The sequence below is a fragment of the Bombus huntii genome, chromosome 3 (genome assembly GCF_024542735.1).
Source record: "Bombus huntii isolate Logan2020A chromosome 3, iyBomHunt1.1, whole genome shotgun sequence".
In the NCBI taxonomy this organism is placed as follows: Eukaryota; Metazoa; Arthropoda; class Insecta; order Hymenoptera; family Apidae; genus Bombus; species Bombus huntii.
Genome location: NC_066240.1, coordinates 17,927,198 through 17,947,142, shown reverse-complemented (window position 1 = coordinate 17,947,142; position 19,945 = coordinate 17,927,198). Strand labels below are relative to the sequence as shown.

Below are 19,945 nucleotides of genomic sequence, written 5' to 3'. Positions count from 1 at the left end.
TTTTAAGACAGCCTATTCTCTATTTGTGTACAACCTTTATTAAAACATAGAACACTATTTGTAAAATTCAAATTACATATTTGTAATAAATGTAGATATAACGCTTCAGGACTTTTCATTATTTACACTAAATTAACGAATTCATAAATACATATATTCTATTCTCTCATGTATATTTAATATTGATATATAGTTGCCGGTAATTATGATGGAATACAAAAAATATACACAATTTACAGTTATAGGCCAAGGGCAGAAAAGTTATAACAAATGAAATATGTGTTGTGTGTGTGTGTATATATATATATATATATCTATGCATATATGTGTGCGTATATATGGATGTATACATATATGCACATAAGTTGGTATATATCCTGTAGGGTAATGTAACGTATTTTTACAAACAATACATATTTGTTCACTGTACTCGTAGTTGTCTCCTTAATAGACGTTACCGCTAATTAATTGGCCCCTCCTTACAATGTTATATGTTTATTGCCTGATCCGACGAAGATTTCTCAAATTATTCTGCCCTCTGGCGGGCGAAAAATGGCTCAAATGAAATCTGTTTTGTCCTTACTCGCTGTTATAAATAAACACATTATATTTAAAGTACTTAATTAACATCAAATCACCTATCCATTAATGAATTATGACAACTTTTGCATAGTTTGTTTTCAAGTACGTGCTTAATGTTAATTACGTTTACAATTTATATACAATCAGGTATCATCGATTTAACTAAAAGAATTTGCTTAAAATTAGGAAAAAATTGAGCTTAACTCAATTCGAAACCTGCACCAGCTTGTATCGCATATAAAAGTTTTTCGCGTAGAGTTTTCTCATCTGGAAATTCTGGTAGCTTTAACAGATTCATACAGGTACTGGAAGTCGGCAAGCGATCAACACTGCCGGCATGTTGAATACAAAAAGGCGGATCAAGTTCCTAGAAAAAAATCAACATATATTTATATGTATATCCATCTATTTATATACATATACACGTACCTATCGATTAGTCATCAAAAAAGAAATAACCGCTTTGTACCTTAAATCCAAGTAAAGGCGGTCGACTGCAGCTCGTAACGAATTTGAGTAACTGTCCTTTTTGCTGGTCGTTAAATTCATTAACAACTTTCCAAAATGCAATGATTGTCGGATGATCAGGGGCATATCCTCCTGTGTAGTTAGTATGCAATTTTAAGTCGTTCACATCGACCGGGATTTGTGCACCCGATATCAAAACCTGCAGCTCCTTATTATTAAACATTTGAAGCCAATCCAAGGGAATCACACTACCTATACCTTGTTTGAATGCATAACATTGCGCTCTAATCTGCTTATTTAACTTATAATCGGCCATCAAATGAATATATTCGATACGATTATGATTTGTAACAGGAATATTAGCACCGCCTGGTTTTAATTCATCGATTCGTCTTTCACCGAGTTCATCCGATAATACAGTGAAATCCAAACCAAGATCCGCAACATCGCCTTTGTAACTTTTTAGGTACAAAAGGTTCCTATACATAATCGGATCTAAGGAAGCTAAATGATGAACATCAACGTCTGACTGACGTCCAACGATCTTTGATAGAAAAAATTCTGCGAACGGAAGTTCGACTAATAAATTCTCGTACAAAGCTTTTCCAAGAATTCTACCGATAAAATAATAATGCTTCGGGAAATCGTCAACCAATAATTGTACTGTAGGATTTGGATACAGCATGTTATCCTTGGTAAGCCTGAAAAAGCCTCTGTTAGGGTCGAAGCTTGTTTTTAACAATTCCGATAAAAATTCTCTAAACAGACCACCACCGTCTACACCAGCTTCTTCTAAACCAGCTGTATTAAAAAGCTGTACACGCATTTTTAATCGCAATTCTGGCTCATTTTCCGGTGACAATTTCTCAAACGCATCCTCGTAGAGGTAGTTTCTTCTTACCGATATTTGTATCGACGGTCCTTGCATGAAGTGCGTCAGTTCACCTTGTTGTTCCGTTTTATCTCGATAAATCAACGATTGAAATGCCACTACTCGATTATTAAACGGCACAACAAATGGTATTTCGCGAAGGAGTGTCAACGTTCGAACTTCTTTTGCGGAAAGAGGTGGCCCTTCTTCTAAGTCTTCTCGGGTGAACGCTCGTAATCCTTGAAAGGGAATATACCCTCTCAATCTACGTCTGCGAAATGTGAAATCTTGAGGTTTATCAATTGGTATTACAATATTCGAAGCTATCCAGTGCCCTTCTGGACAAAATTGCCGTCTTAAGTCTCGCATATGCAGCTGGCGTAATAAGCCGACTGTTACTTTGAACAAATGCGTCCACATTTGCGTATCCTGTTGGTTTTGTAGAGAACATGAAGGACCAAGAACAGCTCTCTTATAATCGTCTCGTACGGTCGGCCGACTATCGGGAAATGCAAGCTCTACTAAACCTAAGCAAACGCCTTTTAAATGACTTGACAGCAATACCAGTTCTGAAGTAGTAAACGGCATCGTTTGTTGTCCGTTAATGTCTAAAGATTGATCTTGAATGAAAAATTCCGTGTCGTGTAACGTTGCTATAAGTAAACTAAATAGTGAACAAAATACAGCTAACAGTGGAACTATTTTTTTCGTATCTTCCGTAGAAAGACCAATTCCCCGTGATATGATTTGTAAGAGAGGGGTTGCTCCACCAAATAGGGACATTTGACAAGCCGATAATAGAGCAGACCATAAATTCTTTAAAAATGCTGGCTTAAAAGCGAGCATATATAATAGTTTATACTTATGAATGGCTAATTTGTCAGTAATTAGCAAATGGTGACAGAGTTGGCACAATGGTTGCAATACAGCTGGATCTTTGCTTCGATCTACCGCTGAGAGTATTCCTTGAACACGTTGCTCTTCATTTAGCATTTCTATACATTCGTGTAAAATATCGGCTTGATCCTGATCAATCATATTTGCAGTAGATTCAGAGTCCGAATCACTTCCTTGTTCTATATTTTCTTCGACAGTTAATGGTATTATAGTTGAACTCATAGATGCAAGAACTTGTAAATAATTAATAACAACATCTTTAGATTTGCATGTGGCTGTAATAAAGAGGAAATTTCATTAATTAATGTTCTTTTCTATTTTCATTAATTGTACTGTCGATTATTTTGTATACTTACAAATTCGATTTGATTCCAGAGATAAAATGGAATAAAGTAAACTTATTGTTGGTTCTAGTTCAATTCTATCGATACATTTTATTAGTTGATTATATGGAAACTCTACAAATTCGGATAAGGATGGAATGATAAACATTCTTATTGGATCAGATATTTTAGAAGATAATATACTTTTACAAAGTTCTTGTAAAACAAGCATAGAAAAATTGTCTTCATGTTCTAAAAAAGAAATTAAATCTAATGGTCGTTTAATCATGTCCAGTAAACATTTTGAAATTGGTGTTGGTGCAACAGAGGTTGGTTCTAACATAGATGGGACTTTATTATCTATTAATTTTCTTAATTGATCAAAATATTTATGTTTTATCAAATAAATAAAGATATTTCCTAGATATTTATAACTATTTTCATGTAGGACTTTTTCTGCATCTTCTCGACTTGTAAATGTTTCTAATGCTCTTAATGGTATAGCCAATGAATAAGCTCCATTCATTAAAGCTTCTGAGTTATGTTGCATACACATGCGAAGAATCCATCTGTATATATGACATACATTTTATTCACATTTTTAAACAACAGGCGACACTTACTATGTCGTATTTTTTGCTGTACAACCTACCTTAATCTCCATAGCCATTCTGAACAATTCACGCATTTCTGTTTGATTTCTTGTTGGTGTTTCAAAAAATGTTGAAGTATCCAAACTAGTCTGCTAGCATCCAAGGTGTGATTATAAAAGAACAATAACTTTTGGAAATATATTGTTAACTCATCTAAATTTAAATTTCTACGACTACTTATTTGTTGTTCTTCATCAAATTCTTTTCGTTTAATTATTTTCATATGCTTCCTTACTATGAAACCACGTATAAGTGCCTGAATCTTCAATGCTGCATTATGTCTTTTACGCTGTTGTTCTCGTTTTAAACGTTCTAACTGTGCATGCTGCAACAGAACTGACTTCTCATCTCTTCTACTTGCACCTGCTAAATTTTGCTGTGGTTTACGTCTGTAATCTCCTTCAAAACTGTACATGATGTTTCGATTTCTTTTTAATAGCATAACATTCCTATTCCTTCTTTTGAAAAAAAATAATAACAACACCAATTAACAGCTTTTTCTATGATTCAATATATTTGAGAATGAGCAATAATTTTTTCAGTACTTACAATGTGGCAAAGTTGATGACAGTTTTACTCAATGATTCACTTTCTGATATATTCCAAACATAAATATTTTGCAGAAAAGTATCATTTCTTAATAATTGAAAAATATTGTCATTTATCTTTGTATTCTCGACAATAGTTAATGTGATTTCAAAATTAACGGCATCGCCGGTTTTGTTCAAAATTCTAATTTATATAGAGTTAAAAATTTTTTTGCTCTATAAGGTTAAGATGTACAATAATTACTACTTTTCTCGATTTATATTGCGGTACAATTTACGTTGAAAATTAAACTATGGGCATATTCTCAGAAGAACATTTATTTTGTGAAAATGTCAGCAAAAAGCAACTAGCACCAGATCGTACGTATACGTCTAGTCATCAAATACTCGCCATATTTTATTTCACCGACATGTTGAAAATCGTAGATATTATATACGCCTGCGCGTGTGTATATGCAGGTTTTGCGTGCAATGTGTTGTAAAATTTATGCCTGTATATGTCCATGATTTTCCTTCGATGAATCAAGCTAACTCTGCATATTCAATTCTGTTTTTCGAAGGAATAACTTGATAACATACTTGAAAAGATACTTAATAACTTAAAATATACCGTACTTAATGACATAAAGAATTTTAAGTAAAGAAAAAGTGGAAAGTATGTGGCTGATTTCGGAACGCGTTTCATTTGTTGTGTAAAATTAAATCAAGAATGGCCGGGAAGATGGCGGCGGCAGAGTTAAAACATGATAATGTTTCGTGCTATGAAACTGTGAAAAAAAATGTATCGATAATAACATTACACAGGGAAATAGAATGTTATCAATTTAGATTGTTAGACTTATTTTACTACTTAACTTCTGTCAGTTTTTTTTTCATCGATATAGCAACAGGTGAACAAAGAATGAATGTTTACTCCGTATTCCTTGTAATGAAATGCTTTTCTTTGTATGAAAAATAGTACAATTTATTAAAGAACATATTTCAATAGATATAAAGGATAATTATTGAATCAATGTATGTTTAATACGGTCTCTATATTTAAACCTGAATATTACAATTGCAATTAATTTAGTACATATTCATTGTATTTGTATATACTTTTTAATGACATAATTATAACAATGTAAGATAAAAATTACATCTTAAAATTATCTATAAGTTCTGTATATTTCTTTTATACTTGGGGTATAGTATATAATGAGTATAAGCTTGGACTGAATGATCTTTCCTAAAATCATTTATATTACATGATAACTAAAATTTTTTTAATTTTTACTTAAGTGAAAAATATATACATTTGAAACATAAAAATGAAGTTGTGTTTTTTGAAACAATAAAATAAAAGTGATAGAAGATATGTTTAATATTTTAATATACACATAAAAAGTATACAATAGTTACCATGAAACAAAATTTTTGTTATAGATAGTATTGTATTTTTGGAATACTTTTTACAAGGGGAGTTTGTTTGGGGATGCTTTGCTTTGAGCTTTACAATTTTACCTGCAGGTGTTATTCAAATATTTAGTCTGAGATGGTATCACAGCGATGGTTCCATTAAGAACATACATTGGTTATTACATTTTTTATTCTTGGGAGTATTACACAGGTATTGTGTTAAGTTTGTTTTTACCAGCCAGCAGTTAGTTGTGTTTTTTCTGATAGGGTGAATTATTTTATTTTTAGGTATTTAATTTTACTTTACTCCACAATATATTCATTAAGGAACAAACGATTTGTGAAGGATAAAAATTGGGTATATAGACAGGAAAGTGATATATGTATGTTGCATTTATTTGAATCATTTATGGGGGCTGCTCCACAATTAATATTGCAACTGTATATCATGGCAGTATTACGTTATACACCATTATGGACAAGTAAGAACAAATAAAACAGTTATCTTAATCCAAAAAATTTAAAAACTGTTAATTCTATGGCAGAGATTATTATTGCTTAAATTGTATTAAAAAGAATTAAATATAACTTTTAGATTTATTATACTTTTGTTTCTACTGTTACTCTTAAATATCTTGAGATATTATATGGGTAAATAGGAAAAAAGTTTAAAATCATGTTCATAAACTTTGTTAATTTCATCGAGCAATGATCTAGGAACATTTTGCATGTATTGTTTAACTAAAGTAGTAGTTGTAACTCCGCGTGGATTTATATTTTTCAAGTCATTTTTTTCATACAGGTATTCATTTAAACCTAATTCTTGTATTAAGAACTTTTGATCTCTATCAAAAGTATCAAATTTTAAAATGTAATTATACTGAATTAAACAAGGTTCACAAGTATCGATAAATGGTGTCCAATGTTCATCAAAATATTTTTCTTCCACTATAAATCGAAGAAATTCAGTAAACGTGGGTTCTAATTTTGTTTCATTTGGTTTCCTATAGCGATGGTATTTGTGTGCTATATGACGTCCAAATCTTTTATAATAATAATCTCTTCCTTCTATATGTTCTAATTTATCCCTATATGCAGATACTAAACGTTCAAATGGATGACGCACTATTAGAAATTTTGTTGTTGTATTTAACTTCTGCAACAAGAATGTTTGGCATTCAAATATTTGTATATTATATTTTGTTACCTTGTAGTCTTTATATATTACATACTTGATACACTTTTTTAACATCTCGATCACGTGGAAATGCTTTTCTAACAATAGTATTAATCTGCAAAATATTTTTGCGAATCAATTCCATAGCTGATTCTGTTAATACACCTCCAAGTGTAGCAAAGTGCTTCATCCAAGTAGAACTTGCTGCTTTATATATAGGACACCATGATAATCCATGTGTTCTGTAGAATATAAATTCAATAAATTTACACTTTGCAATGCAATAGACGCAGTAAATTATGTGATACTCACGTATCAATAATCATATTCGATAATACATTGTCTAAGTTTGAGCTTGTTCTACCAATGATTTTACAATATTGTTCTAATTCATTTTTTCTACATTTTAATTCCATTCTTATATTCCTCATCTCTTCTATTGAAAACAGGGCTATAGTAGATTTATTGCTTATTAGATTTCTATGCTTATAATTTTCATTGCTGATATAATTTGCAATTTTTACATGTTTGCTTGCATGTAAATATGAATTACATAGCAAACTTAATAATAATATAAACGACATAAATATTATAACAAATATCATAACTAACTTTAATAGTATAAGTTGTCTCTGTAGAAAAATAGTTCGTGTATAATATAAACGGCTTATTATTTTAATATTTATATTAAATGGATAATAGTACTCACTTGTAGTCCTGAGAACATGTTAGTAAAAACATACATATATTTCACTTTCAAATAATATAAATGCGCTATTATTGTTTAAAATAATAATACTTTTGAGACACAGAGGTATTAGAATTTAAAGAACTTGAAGAGAAACTAATATTGTATGGCTGCATATCTTCACATCCTTTGACCCGCCCCCATAGATAACAAAGGTAGTGGCATAGATATAATTGTCAGTATTCTATCTTCCTGTAGACTCTAAGATGTTTCATTATTAGAAACCAATTACACAGTTACTATCTAAGCATTCTATTTGGAAACTTACAGCACTGAAACTTTAAAAATAATGTTCTCTTCTCCCAGTAGGGTGGGTGTTTGTAGTGCTAAAAATAATATAACCGCCACTGTCACTGTCACTGACTAAAAGTTTTGAGCAAATACAAATGGCAATTATCTTAAAAATAAAAAAATTAACAATGTTTAATACATTTTAAAATAAATAATTAAATAGGTTTATCCGCTGTAGTCTCCTTTTGTTCATTGAGCTGGGCTATAAGTACATATACAAAAGCAATGCACAAAATAAATCCTGATCATAATGAAGCAACATGGATAGTACTGACTCTTCAAGGTCTTTGGCGAGCTGGAATGCTGATATCCCGAATAGCTGTTTTGGTTTTAACAGTAATTTGTTTAAAAGAATGGTCTTTATTGTTTCTTGGTAAGTATGAGAGCGAACTAGCAAGATTGCTCAAAATGAACTCATGTCTTTCACGTAGTTCGTGTTCCACTCTGAATGTTACAGGATTCCACTGGCTTTTTATGACCATTTGGGTACTTCTCCAAAACACAGACTTTTGCCCAACTGTATGGGAAGAGCGTATTTATAATTGTATTATAGGATTTATTTATTGCTTCGATTTTTTTAATTTACGCGTAGGCAAATCTCGGTATAGAGTATTCGTGTTTTACTCTGTCATTGTAATAGAAAACATAGTCTTTTTAATCGTGTTTGTATTATGTTTTAAAGATGCGATAAAAGCTGAAGAAATAGCGATAATGACAGGTTTAATAATTGGAGGAATGATTATCGGCTTGACGAGCATGTTGTTCTACTATGGAAAATTTCACCCATCAAAAATCGGAGGTATATCTAAAGCTACCGATGAAATCTCTAAGACCGTAACCAACAAAGCTGTCACCCCTAGATCTTTCAAACAGTATTATCCCAATTCATTCGCGTCGTCCTCCTGTTCTATTGATCATTCTCCAAGGGCTACTTCCGAGGAAATCACCACGGATAAACAGTACTTATTAACTAATATCGTACAAAATTCGGAATGCACGGAAAATGGTATTATCAACCAAATCTGTCAAATTGAAAACGAACCAGCAACAACTGCTATTTGCCTTATTTCGGAGTGCGAGTCGGCGCACAACATTTCGAAAGACGAAAATATGTCGTCGAGCGGCTTACAAAAAAACACATTTTCCGTAACTGGTGACAATACCTGCGAATACCTTGAAATTCAAAACGATTGTAACGATTCCAATGAGAAAGATATTCATCGCCAGAAACGCAGAGGTATTTGTTTGCCAACGACTCATGGATTAGATATCGACAAAGATGTTTCAACGAAAGATCCAAATTCTTGTCTTCCATTGCAAAAGAGACGAGGTATCTGTTTCTCAAATCAGCTTATCCTTGAAATGGAGAACGATGTTCAGGAAAAGGTTGTGACCAATAGAAATTTGGTACCGGACGTAAGTACGAAACGCGACAAATTAGAAGAATGTTCTCGTGGTAATATTTGCGAGGATATTAACAGTATTACATTGTTAAGAGAGAGATTGGAAACTCCAACGATTTTTAACGATACTTGCGAGAAAATTGCAACGGAGGAAACAGAAAAATTGACGAAGGAGTTGCAGCAGAGGGATGAAACGATGAGTTGTGTTACCTCGATTCACGACTATGAGAATGTTTGTCCTCTTGGTGTGGCTAGACCACCGTGGTGCATTCGTAGTTGGAAAGGATATACGGATATAGAAACTTACATTCATGACGATAGCGTTGTCAGAGACAGAAGAAGAGATACTTTAACAAGTACAACTACCGGCACTACTTACAGTTCTGAGTTTTCCGACACGACTTGCGCGAGTTCGGTATTAAGAGGAATTCTGAAACAAGACGATTATCTCGACACGCTTACATATGATTTGATAGATTCTCGAGAGTTAAAAACGACATACAATGAAGATATTTCTACGAAAAGAATTTCCGACATTGACGAACAAAACCCCACTCTGTATATCGCGAAGCCGGTGGTAATAGATGATAAAGGTGGAATGTTCGCATTGGATACCATTTTGGAGGAACATGATGAAATTACCACGAAAGAAAAATTTGAATATACCCAACCCGGTCCCGGTGATTCGGTTAGTACGTTAGTTAGTACGATAGATCAAATCAGGAAATATACTGCGGAAAATTCTCCTAGGCATGTCTATCATACCACGGGTAGTCAATGGGAAGACTTTGATCCGAAAAATTTGATAAAGAAGGCGCAGCTGACGAAAGCGTTGTTTAAAAATGACTCCGCAACGTGTAACAGAAATTACATTAATTGCTTGGACGAATCAGAATCGATTGTTCGAGGTAAATGCGAAATAGATACTATCAAAGATTTAGTTAAATACTGTACGATAGAATCGATTAAGAAGACGCCTTTGATAGATGCTATACTTTCCGATTCACCTATTTTAGGAAATAAAGCGAAGCTGCAAAAACAAGCTTCTATCGCACGTCAAAAGGATGAATCCGATTCAAAGGAGAACGATTTATACGTTGAAATGAGTCCATTGGTACCTGTTGAAAATGTTAAGGTTGTACATAATAATTTATCCGAGACAGTGTCCTCTAATATCATGAATATGAATTCTACGGATGTTACGCGGGCAGCCACTATGCCAAATATTTGCATGCAATCGGCAAAGTCGGCAAATTCTAATAATAATGAAGAAAAATTAGAACCGTCTGACGACAAACGTAAAAAACCGATTAATTATCCGAAACGAAAATTTTCTCTGTTAAAAGAAAAATTTGAATCCAAGTCGCAATTAGTTTACGTTGTTACACCGAATAATGCTATTAAAATTGGACAATCCGCTGCCTCTTCGGAATTAGATGTATCGAAAAAAAATGTCTCGGTAATTTTAAAAAAGTCATCCGATTGTACAAGGTACGACAAAGAAAATTTAGCTCCTATCGCATCGTTTAAAGTAAGTCACGAAAAGAATACTTCGAACGATAGGTGTCATTCAAATCGAGATAATATCGATCTTATTTACGAAAACGATAAGTCTTTGTGCGGTAGCGATTTAAATTTGAAAGAAAGAAGACATATATTTTTGGAGCAAGTTTTATCGCCGCCGAAATTATTAACATGGAATAAAAGAAAGTCTTTCAGTGGATCTACTGTGAAAAAACCTGCATAAGATTAGTTACATAGAATAAATAACATTTTTAATAGTTCCAAAATAAGATTGCGATAGTGATTTAATACGATTAATGTACTTAATTGTTGTTCGTTAGGATAAACGTTTTTACAAGAGTGATACTTAATTTTATTTCATAGAATATGTCATTTTCCCGTACTCGCGCGATTAATTTTAATCGATCGAAGTAAAGGAGGAAATAAGAATAATGTATATACATATAATTCAGAAATCGAATTTAATTTACGCAATACATGAAAATGTTTTTAAGGTTTACAAGTCGACTGAATGATGTAAAGTAATGCACATTAATATTTTCATAAAATTGGAATAAGTTACTCTTCGGAGTAACATCATTTTTACATGTAAGGAAAAAACAGTTATATTTTCTATACATTTTATTAAGTACATAAACCAACTGTATCATTGCCAAGTACAATATTACATTTTACAATATTGTAAATCTGCAATAATTATACATATGAAAATTATTTTTATATACAGCAATGTTATGTATAATAAAAGATTTTTTACATAGTGATATTTATTTTAAATGGCACCGAAGAACATTACACGTTATTGTAATAAGTAGAGAAATCGCAATGAACACCCAAATGAACATCATAAAATTAATATTTGAAGAATTCTATACGCGTAGCGATACGTATAATAAAAAAGATGACTATTCTTAATATGAGGTGGTATATATTATATAACATATACATTTCCTTATTGAAATTTCTAAGGTACGCATTTCTAAACATAATTTGATCTGTTATTACACTATAAAATATCTAATTCTCAACATATCTAGTCTAATACTTGATTACTAATCACACCTTCTCAATTAAACTTTTCATAGAAGTGAGTATTATAAAAAGTGTCATTGAATAACATTAAAAATTATAATAAAATACATAAGACATGTATAAATAATGAAAAAAATTATTACTTAGGTACTTTTACTTAATAAATTGAGAAAAGATGAACAGTTGAAATTCAAAAACTAGTCAGTCTTTCGCATCGAAAATGTTTTACATATTTCGATATTCTTTATTACGTTTGTGTGATATGTTCTGTAATAATCCGTAGTTAAGAAAATTTTATTGAAATACGTGTGTGTTACTTTTATGCAATATTTGTTGAACACAATACTTTATAGAAGAGTTACGACTTTGCAAAACGAGATGAAGTTAATAGTATTTGGAATACTTTCGTAGACACATAGGGATTACATGTAATTATTGGATTATCCTGAAACTTGCTGTAGTTCTTAAACTGTTCACTTTGAATGACCGTAATGTTACTGAAATCTCTTTGAAATGACTTTGAAAAGACTTTGAAACGATCAATTATAAAACAGGAATAGCAATTATAAAACAAGTTTAGTGACTCTCTGTGACCTACAAATGATCTTGAACCTGATAATTAAAGACTACGGGAAACTTTTAAGATAATCCAATACTTTGATAGTCGGAATTTTATTTTCAAATTAGGGTACTTTGCCCGTTACTCGCGTTTTCGTCATATTTTCTAATCCATTGAATATGACAAATGAGCGGTAAACTACGTAAATTATTACATATACGTGTTCCAAGAGAAATTTTCCGTAATTCTTGTGCAACTTGATGTAGAGACTTACCTTTTGTTTCGGGAATGAATAAAAAAACATAAAATATTGTAACGAGGCACATGAAACTATAAAACAAATAGGATCCGGCTAATGTCAATGATCCTGAAAGAAGAACAATTATATGCATAAGTTGGATAAGAAATATTGTTTATTACATATTGTTTAAAATATATGAAAGAGAAAAGTTGGAGGAAACTTACTGATCATAGCACTGACGGATTCCGTGGCAATAATATGTGTTATCCACATTACCATAGAAACAGAACTAATACATTTCCCCCGTATAGCTGCAGGGAAAACTTCTGTAAGATTTAAAAGTGGTACTGGTCCAAGTCCTAAAGCATATGCTGCTTCATATACAAGTAATGTTATTACTGCTAAAATACGTAAACCACCTGTTAGACCTTCAGAAACAGCAATATTCTGTGTCTGCAATAAAATAAAAACAATTCTATTGAATTCTTTTAATGATCGTAAATATACCAGATAAAAGAAATATACTTCGCAAGATGCTTTAATTTGCGTCCAGGTTTCCGGGCTGGGTGGGACTATAGCTAATGGAGTCGGCAATAAAGGGAACGGTGGTGGTGATCCAGTAGGTAAAATCGAATGAATTTTAACTTCTTCGTTATGATGATTCTTGCAATGGTTATTTACAACATCTAAATTGTCGTCGCCCCTGTCTATCGTAGCAAGTAAAGACAATAATGATATTGTTGTCATACAAATAGTTGCCGATGTAATTAGAGCTGTTCGACGTCCACATCTTTCTATTATAACCAGAGATAACATCGTACTAAATACCTTCACGATGCCAAGGGATATTAAAGCTGTGACTTCTGCAATGTCTGTGAAACGAATAAAGCAAGAAATGTTCATGTAAAAATAAACAAAAGAAAATAGAAAAAGGAATATATGATTATAATACTTACTAGAGCAAATGCCTAATAATGCAAACAATCTTGGTGCATAATGCAAAACTTGTCGTTTTCCGGTACCTTGTTGCAATATCAGTAAGAAAGCCATGATCGTTAAAGTCTCAAAAATCGTATACCAAGCTTTTTTGGACGGTGTCTTCGAAACGTTTGCCATTCTTTTATAAAGTAAGAATGGGGGAGATCGTTGAAGAAATATAATGGTTACTATACATGCAGCTAAAGCAGGAACAGCTGTTATACCAATGGAAAATCGCCACTGATAGTCTATATTTTTTATAGCAGCAGCAATGACTGAAACCAAGAATCCAGTAGCTGTGCCCAAGTGATATAACATTATATTATATCCGCGTTTATTTGGCTCGGATACTTCTGCCATATATATGCAGTGAGCTATTGCTGAAACAGATCCAGAATATCCGCAAATTATCCGAGCGACAAGTAACAAGATATAATGATTTGCCAAAGCTGATAATGTGGCGCCAAAAGTTAGAAAAACGAGCGTTGATATCATTGTCCAACGTCGACCGAATGAATCGATTAGCAAACCTATAAAGTATTGTGTCGTTAGTACTATCCATTTTATTAATTTTTATATTTCTATATTTTTTAGAAATTTATTTACACTTACCACCAGTTGAACCACCAACAAGAGCTCCAATGAACCAAATACTAATAACAAAATCCTTTTCAAAGCAATTCAAATTGAATTCATGTTTGATCAAAGGAGCTATAGGTTTTGCAATACCCATATCACTTCCAAAAGCAATACCTGCAAAAATTGCTACCATGGAAACAAAAATATTTTTATTTCCTGATGTCAATGGTGTTAAGTTGTCGTTTGGTTTAGGAAGTGGTTTCCTTAAATTTTTCGGTGGTAAACATTGATAATCATTTGGGACTTTACTTATAGATGTTTCGGTAGTTTTATTTGCACTGTTTAACAGTATTGTAGTATCTTCTTCGTCTGACATTTTTCTTCAATATATGTAGTATTAAGTACATAAAAATCACATTAAGGAGATTACCTCTACATCCTAAAACATGAACTTTATCTTTATCAATTTAAAGAAATAAATTAATTACAATCAATGTTGCTGATATTGCTGGCAATCTTCGAATAAATGTAAATTTGTAAGAAAATCCAAGTTCCAATTTTTCAGGAACATTTACATGTATTCACGCGATCGACAGCATACTAAGTAAAATAATTTTAATATGATACTTACCGTTTGCAGAAAACGAAAGTAGAAAAAAATTTTACTGTTTACTTTCGTTGATTTGACATTTGCACTTTGGATTTGTAGATGCAAGAATTGACAGTTCTCATGACGTTTAGATATGGAGCGCCATCTTACAAGATGTTCGAAACAAAAAGATTCAGCTATGCGCAAAAGCGAGACACAGCCTTACTAAAGAAAGGTAAATAAGAACAGATATATAGAATCGAGAGAAAATTTCCATTTGTTTTCGCTCGAAATTATCGAGATATTTATATAGAAAGCGAGAAGAATGATAAAATGAAAGAATTGTTAAGAATCTATGATCGAATAAAGTGGTTCATGAGTGATTTGAGTTCTTCAATTTTCTTGTGGATGTCGCTGTTTGTGTCTTTACGTGTGGCTCCACCCTTGGCGTTCATCGCGCGCTGTACGAGCGACGCTGCTAGTTGCCTATTGGACTCGAGTTGTTCAAAGTATATTTTAGAAAGTCAAGATTCACTTTGTCGCGAATCCTCCCTTCAAATATTACCATATATGCTCTTTTATCAATGAATAGCTACATTATTTGTTACATGCTATGAACCACTGATATTTCATATAATTTATGCCAAGGCGGAGATGTGCGCTCCGTAGGTGTGTAATATGGTTCAATTTGAAGACTTCCTCGATCCTCGATCAGGGGTATATGGAGATCGCTCGTGAAATCTATATTCGGAAGAGTAGTAGTGGGGTAAACGATTTATTAACATTAGAGACGAAACGAGAATGCTCACGTCTGTAGTTCTAATTACTTCACAGTACAGGTGCTGTGCTATGTGGCCAAGTGCTGAGTTTAACTAAAATTAACGCATACAAGAACCTATAAAATTAGGGATCTGCCCTGTTTGGTCATAATTTAGCATATACAAGAACCTATGTATTTAAACTTACAGTTAGGGATCTACCCTATTAACATCAGAGAGGAAATGAGAGTGCTCACGCCCGTAGTTCTAATTATCTCATAGTACAGGTGCTGCTCCATGCAACCAGGTGCTGAATTTAACTAAAATTAGCATATACAAGAACCTATAAAATTAGGGATATGTATTGTTTGGCCGTAATTTAGCATAGACAAGAACCTATTGAGTTCCATGCTACAAGAACCTCCTCCAGACAGTCGCCTGGTGTTCGTCACCCTAGTCTGTGGAAAGAAGCGTCAACACTTGAGAGTGCCATAAATTAAGCCTTCCCCCGTATGATGTCATGGGCCAGCTGGCTCCGACGTTTTGTAACTGCGACGCCTGGTTTTTTCGAGTGTTATTTGTACAATCGTCGACGTAGGCGAACGTCGAAGTAGAACCACGCGAATTTAGTATTTCCGATTCTACAGAACGTGCTATAAACGTAATTGCCTTGAATTCGCCTTTGGTATTTTCTTACAGCAATTCTTTCTCAAATATTGCGTTTTGTGATAATACAGGAAACATTTGGTTTTTTTGCACAAAAATCGGGACCCAAGTGTTGCGATAATGGAGATGTAGAAACGATTCTATTTCTCGAAATTGAGATCTTAGACGTGTCGAACGTAAGAAATGATAATGCTAGTGAAAGAGAAAGAAGGACTGAGAATCGAAGCGATCAACAAATAGGACTGCGATAAGCTAAGACCTTTAACTCAAAACTCAAACTTTTTTATTTTTGATTTGTTATAAATGAAAATATATAATCTCATATACAAGGCTGTTGTATTCGTCTTAACAAACACCATCGTACGTACTAAGGAAAAAGGATATGTGGTTGAAAAAATATTATGTTATATTGCTAGTGTACAAGCACATAGGACAGATCCTTAAGTTTAAGCTTAAATACATAGGATCTTGTATATACTAAATTGCGACCAAAGAGGCCAGATCCCTCATTTTATAGGTTCTTGTATATGCTAACTCTAGTTTCCTTCACTGCTTGGCCGTATGGTGCAGCACTAGCTCGGGAATAACCAAAATCATAAGCGAGAGCATTCTCATTTCCTCTCTGATTTATATGTTGCGGTCTGTGGTTTGCGGTATTTTGGATGTACGTTAAAATGGAAAACGTCAAAAAACTTTGATTAGATTTTAACGAAGTACTTTTGAATGACAATGCTAGAAAGTATGATGGTCGAATCAATATGAGAAAAAACGTTGTTAACTGTCTTTCCTTTTAAATAAATATTAATAAGCTATGTAAATTTTGTCATTGACAACTGATATGATATGATCATGGCGGAATCTACGAAGACAGAGGATGATAAAATTAAGTGTAACATTTTAATCATCGGAGCTGGAATGGCTGGATTGTCAGCTGCAAATCATTTACTGAAGAATCAAGAGACCGATTTTTTGATTGTCGAAGCACGAGGTCGCATAGGTGGGCGTATAATCGCTACCAAAATCGGTGAGTTTCTACTTAACCTATTTTAGAACTTTCTCAATCAATAAGTATTTCGATTCTCGGTCTTTACTTTTGATTTTAATCGATCCATTTACCTATCCTCTCAATATGATTGTTACATTATAATATGTACCTGAATTTTTATTTTCTTATATTATGTATTTATAATATTCAATCATTGTTGCAATCATAGAAAATATAAATTGAAGATTGTACCATTACATTTGTATTTTGTACAAATTATTTTTTGATAAACACGCAAAAATAGATAAAGTACAAAAGGTATTAAGAGTTTGTTGACCTATGCATTTATACTTTGGTTAGGACTTTAATGGCACTGCCATTAAAAGATAGATTCTTGTTAAAAAATAAAACAAAAATATAAATTTGTATATATGTGTACATATGGATTTTAATTTCTAATGGAAATAATTATATAAAAACTTTTGAAATTTAAATACCCATACACTTTAATACAGGCAATGAAAAAGTAGAATTAGGAGCAAATTGGATCCATGGTGTCCTAGGGAATCCAATGTTTGAATTAGCTATGGCAAATGGATTAATAGATATAGTACGTGTACCAAGGCCTCACAAAGTTGTAGCTGCTATGGAAGATGGGAAACAATTGCCTTTTCCAGTTTTGCAAGAAATTTACGAAGCTTATGTATGTTTTTTAAGAAGATGCGAGGAATATTTCTTAAGTACTTATAGCCCCCCAGATGGAATAAACAATGTTGGAGCACATGTGTCATTAGAGGCTGAGATTTATTTATCAACCTTGCCATCTGAAGAAAGAAAAGTCAGACAGTTATTGTTTGATTGTTTACTCAAAAGAGAAACTTGTATTACTGGCTGTGATAGCATGGAAGATGTTGATTTGTTGGAAATGGGATCTTATGCTGAACTTCAAGGTGGAAATATTAGTCTTCCAAATGGATACAGTGCTATATTAGAACCAGTTTCAAAACACATACCAAAGAACACCATTCTAACTAAACATGTTGTCACTAAGATTAGGTAAACATAGCTTGAAATCGGTTTCTTTTCAATGTTAAATTTATGTTATGGATTCTCACATAAATATATTAATTATAGGTGGCAAAGAAACAAATGCATGAACAATGACAATTCTAATAGCTGTTCTAATACAAATTCACCTGTCGAAATACAATGTGAAAATGGAAAAACAATATTAGCTGATCATGTGATTTGTACATTGCCACTAGGAGTACTTAAGGAAAAAGCCAATGATATATTTGAACCACCTTTACCAAATGACAAACTTGAAGCCATAGATAGACTTTTATTTGGTTGTGTAGATAAAATATTTTTAGAATATGAAAGACCATTTTTAAATCCTGGTGTGTCAGAAATAATGCTCCTATGGGATGATAGAGGACTGTCAGAAGAAGAGAAGCAGGACATCAGCAAAACATGGTTCAGAAAGATCTATTCCTTTACGAAAATTTCGGAAACTTTATTACTGGGTTGGATATCGGGAAAAGCTGCTGAATACATGGAGAAATTAAATGGAGCGGAAGTAGCAGAAGTATGCACATCAATATTAAGGAGATTTCTTAACGATCCGTTTGTACCAGCACCAAAAAATTGTTTGTGCACCTCGTGGCATTCACAGCCATATACGCGTGGTTCCTACACTGCTATGGCTGTTGGTGCAAGTCAATTAGACATTAATTGTTTAGCTGAGCCTATATTACAAGAAGATGATCCTTCGAAAATAGTAATAGCATTTGCAGGTGAACATACGCATTCTTCGTTTTATAGTACGGTACACGGGGCATATTTAACCGGTCGGACAGCTGCCCAAGTACTTTTGGAGTCGAGAAAGAACGAAAAGAATTCATTGAGTCTCAGTTGCGAAGACACAAGTGATCTAAGTTCATGGATACAAGGAATTTCTCTAAATTAAATATTAAAAGTTGTTTTAAGAAAAGGTGCATCGGAAGTTATTCTCTATATCGAAATTTTCACACAATTGAGCACAATTTATTATCCTGGTACGAAGAATATTTTACACACACTGTCGAAATCGATGACAATTGTGATTTATAGATGTTTAGTATTAACGCGAAATCTTGTGAACTATTTTAATTTTGTAAATAATATAGCGAATTGTTTATATTATGTACATAACAACGCCTGTTTAAAATTTTAAGACTTTATAAATATGTATTTTGCGATTTGATCTACTATCATACTTTTCTTCTTAAATAATCGAAAAAGGGATGACAGTATGAAAATCGTATCACGAGAACATGCTTCATTTTATAGGGTCACCTAACATCAGCTATACAAATTTTATATAATTAATGCTATCATAAGTGCTTTTTATCCTTAATAAAAATTCAGACAATTCAGTGATCGCTAATCATTGCATTAAATAATGAATTGGTTTCTATCTATCTATGGATAAAACAAAGTGAATGTAACGTGATCTTACTTTGACAAAGAAATAAAATTAAACATCTATATTTGCATAGCATATTTAGTAATGTTTGTTATTATATCTATACATATATCTACGACTATATATAGATGATAATGGAAAAAATATCAAAATTGTACAATTCCAAAATTGCCAGTTGTTTTATTGAATTTATTCTTATTTCTGCATT

The 19,945-nt window shown here is 32.6% G+C and overlaps 5 protein-coding genes across 13 annotated transcripts; 2 read left to right on the top strand and 3 right to left on the bottom strand.

The window, feature by feature from the left end:
* Positions 1–15: 15 nt before the first annotated feature.
* LOC126863846 (ubiquitin-protein ligase E3C) lies at positions 16–4,756 on the bottom strand. Of its 3 annotated transcripts, none has more exons than XM_050614477.1 (5): positions 4,344–4,755; positions 3,794–4,252; positions 3,175–3,710; positions 1,052–3,093; positions 16–949 (listed from the first exon to the last, which is right to left on the bottom strand). In XM_050614477.1, exons 2-5 carry the CDS (start codon positions 4,234–4,236, stop codon positions 782–784), a joined length of 3,189 nt encoding a protein of 1,062 aa, XP_050470434.1. In that variant the 5' UTR covers positions 4,237–4,252; positions 4,344–4,755; the 3' UTR covers positions 16–781. The 3 variants fall into 3 exon arrangements, with proteins under 3 accessions (XP_050470434.1, XP_050470435.1, XP_050470436.1); XM_050614478.1 differs by having other exon boundaries at positions 3,794–4,249; XM_050614479.1 differs by having other exon boundaries at positions 801–949; positions 1,012–3,093; positions 4,344–4,756.
* Positions 4,757–4,831: 75 nt separating this feature from the next.
* Positions 4,832–11,644, top strand: LOC126863842 (uncharacterized). Of its 3 annotated transcripts, none has more exons than XM_050614468.1 (5): positions 4,832–5,232; positions 5,768–5,951; positions 6,029–6,222; positions 8,120–8,329; positions 8,414–11,644. In XM_050614468.1, exons 1-5 carry the CDS (start codon positions 5,052–5,054, stop codon positions 11,104–11,106), a joined length of 3,462 nt encoding a protein of 1,153 aa, XP_050470425.1. In that variant the 5' UTR covers positions 4,832–5,051; the 3' UTR covers positions 11,107–11,644. The 3 variants fall into 3 exon arrangements, with proteins under 3 accessions (XP_050470425.1, XP_050470424.1, XP_050470426.1); XM_050614469.1 differs by having other exon boundaries at positions 4,837–5,232; positions 8,120–10,267; positions 10,376–11,644; XM_050614467.1 differs by having other exon boundaries at positions 4,835–5,232; positions 8,120–11,644.
* LOC126863892 (carbohydrate sulfotransferase 9-like) lies at positions 6,289–9,271 on the bottom strand. Of its 5 annotated transcripts, none has more exons than XM_050614591.1 (6): positions 9,130–9,271; positions 7,934–7,991; positions 7,627–7,866; positions 7,230–7,549; positions 6,973–7,159; positions 6,289–6,896 (listed from the first exon to the last, which is right to left on the bottom strand). In XM_050614591.1, exons 3-6 carry the CDS (start codon positions 7,660–7,662, stop codon positions 6,384–6,386), a joined length of 1,056 nt encoding a protein of 351 aa, XP_050470548.1. In that variant the 5' UTR covers positions 7,663–7,866; positions 7,934–7,991; positions 9,130–9,271; the 3' UTR covers positions 6,289–6,383. The 5 variants fall into 5 exon arrangements, with proteins under 5 accessions (XP_050470548.1, XP_050470547.1, XP_050470549.1 ...); XM_050614590.1 differs by having other exon boundaries at positions 7,934–8,062; positions 8,999–9,131; XM_050614592.1 differs by lacking the exon at positions 9,130–9,271 and adding an exon at positions 8,999–9,120.
* On the bottom strand, positions 11,487–15,235 carry LOC126863868 (solute carrier family 2, facilitated glucose transporter member 10-like). Its single transcript, XM_050614526.1, has 6 exons — positions 14,904–15,235; positions 14,306–14,711; positions 13,672–14,223; positions 13,241–13,587; positions 12,940–13,168; positions 11,487–12,841 (listed from the first exon to the last, which is right to left on the bottom strand). Exons 2-6 carry the CDS (start codon positions 14,646–14,648, stop codon positions 12,594–12,596), a joined length of 1,719 nt encoding a protein of 572 aa, XP_050470483.1. The 5' UTR covers positions 14,649–14,711; positions 14,904–15,235; the 3' UTR covers positions 11,487–12,593.
* A 698-nt stretch (positions 15,236–15,933) lies between these two features.
* On the top strand, positions 15,934–19,814 carry LOC126863872 (peroxisomal N(1)-acetyl-spermine/spermidine oxidase). The gene is made up of 4 exons (XM_050614535.1): positions 15,934–16,280; positions 16,357–17,309; positions 17,786–18,326; positions 18,405–19,814. The coding sequence occupies exons 2-4, from the start codon at positions 17,129–17,131 to the stop codon at positions 19,237–19,239; spliced, it is 1,557 nt and encodes a 518-aa protein (XP_050470492.1). The 5' UTR covers positions 15,934–16,280; positions 16,357–17,128; the 3' UTR covers positions 19,240–19,814.
* Positions 19,815–19,945: the final 131 nt, after the last annotated feature.

Coding starts and splice junctions, on each gene's coding strand:
- LOC126863846 (XM_050614477.1), bottom strand. CDS start 4,236: ATGCTATTAAAAAGAAATCGAAACATCATGTACAGTTTTGAAGGAGAT. Junction 3,094..3,174: donor TCTGGAATCAAATCGAATTT/GTAAGTATACAA, acceptor TCTTTATTACAG/CCACATGCAAATCTAAAGAT. Junction 950..1,051: donor CGCCTTTACTTGGATTTAAG/GTACAAAGCGGT, acceptor ATTTTTTTCTAG/GAACTTGATCCGCCTTTTTG.
- LOC126863842 (XM_050614467.1), top strand. CDS start 5,052: ATGGCCGGGAAGATGGCGGCGGCAGAGTTAAAACATGATAATGTTTCG. Junction 5,233..5,767: donor TTTCATCGATATAGCAACAG/GTGAACAAAGAA, acceptor TTTTTGTTATAG/ATAGTATTGTATTTTTGGAA. Junction 5,952..6,028: donor TTCTTGGGAGTATTACACAG/GTATTGTGTTAA, acceptor TTTTATTTTTAG/GTATTTAATTTTACTTTACT.
- LOC126863892 (XM_050614593.1), bottom strand. CDS start 7,662: ATGTATGTTTTTACTAACATGTTCTCAGGACTACAA. Junction 7,550..7,626: donor ACATGTTCTCAGGACTACAA/GTGAGTACTATT, acceptor ATTTTTCTACAG/AGACAACTTATACTATTAAA. Junction 6,897..6,972: donor ATGTTAAAAAAGTGTATCAA/GTATGTAATATA, acceptor TTCTTGTTGCAG/AAGTTAAATACAACAACAAA.
- LOC126863868 (XM_050614526.1), bottom strand. CDS start 14,648: ATGTCAGACGAAGAAGATACTACAATACTGTTAAACAGTGCAAATAAA. Junction 14,224..14,305: donor TGTTGGTGGTTCAACTGGTG/GTAAGTGTAAAT, acceptor AATACTTTATAG/GTTTGCTAATCGATTCATTC. Junction 13,169..13,240: donor AAATTAAAGCATCTTGCGAA/GTATATTTCTTT, acceptor ATTTTATTGCAG/ACACAGAATATTGCTGTTTC.
- LOC126863872 (XM_050614535.1), top strand. CDS start 17,129: ATGATCATGGCGGAATCTACGAAGACAGAGGATGATAAAATTAAGTGT. Junction 17,310..17,785: donor TATAATCGCTACCAAAATCG/GTGAGTTTCTAC, acceptor ACTTTAATACAG/GCAATGAAAAAGTAGAATTA. Junction 18,327..18,404: donor CATGTTGTCACTAAGATTAG/GTAAACATAGCT, acceptor TATTAATTATAG/GTGGCAAAGAAACAAATGCA.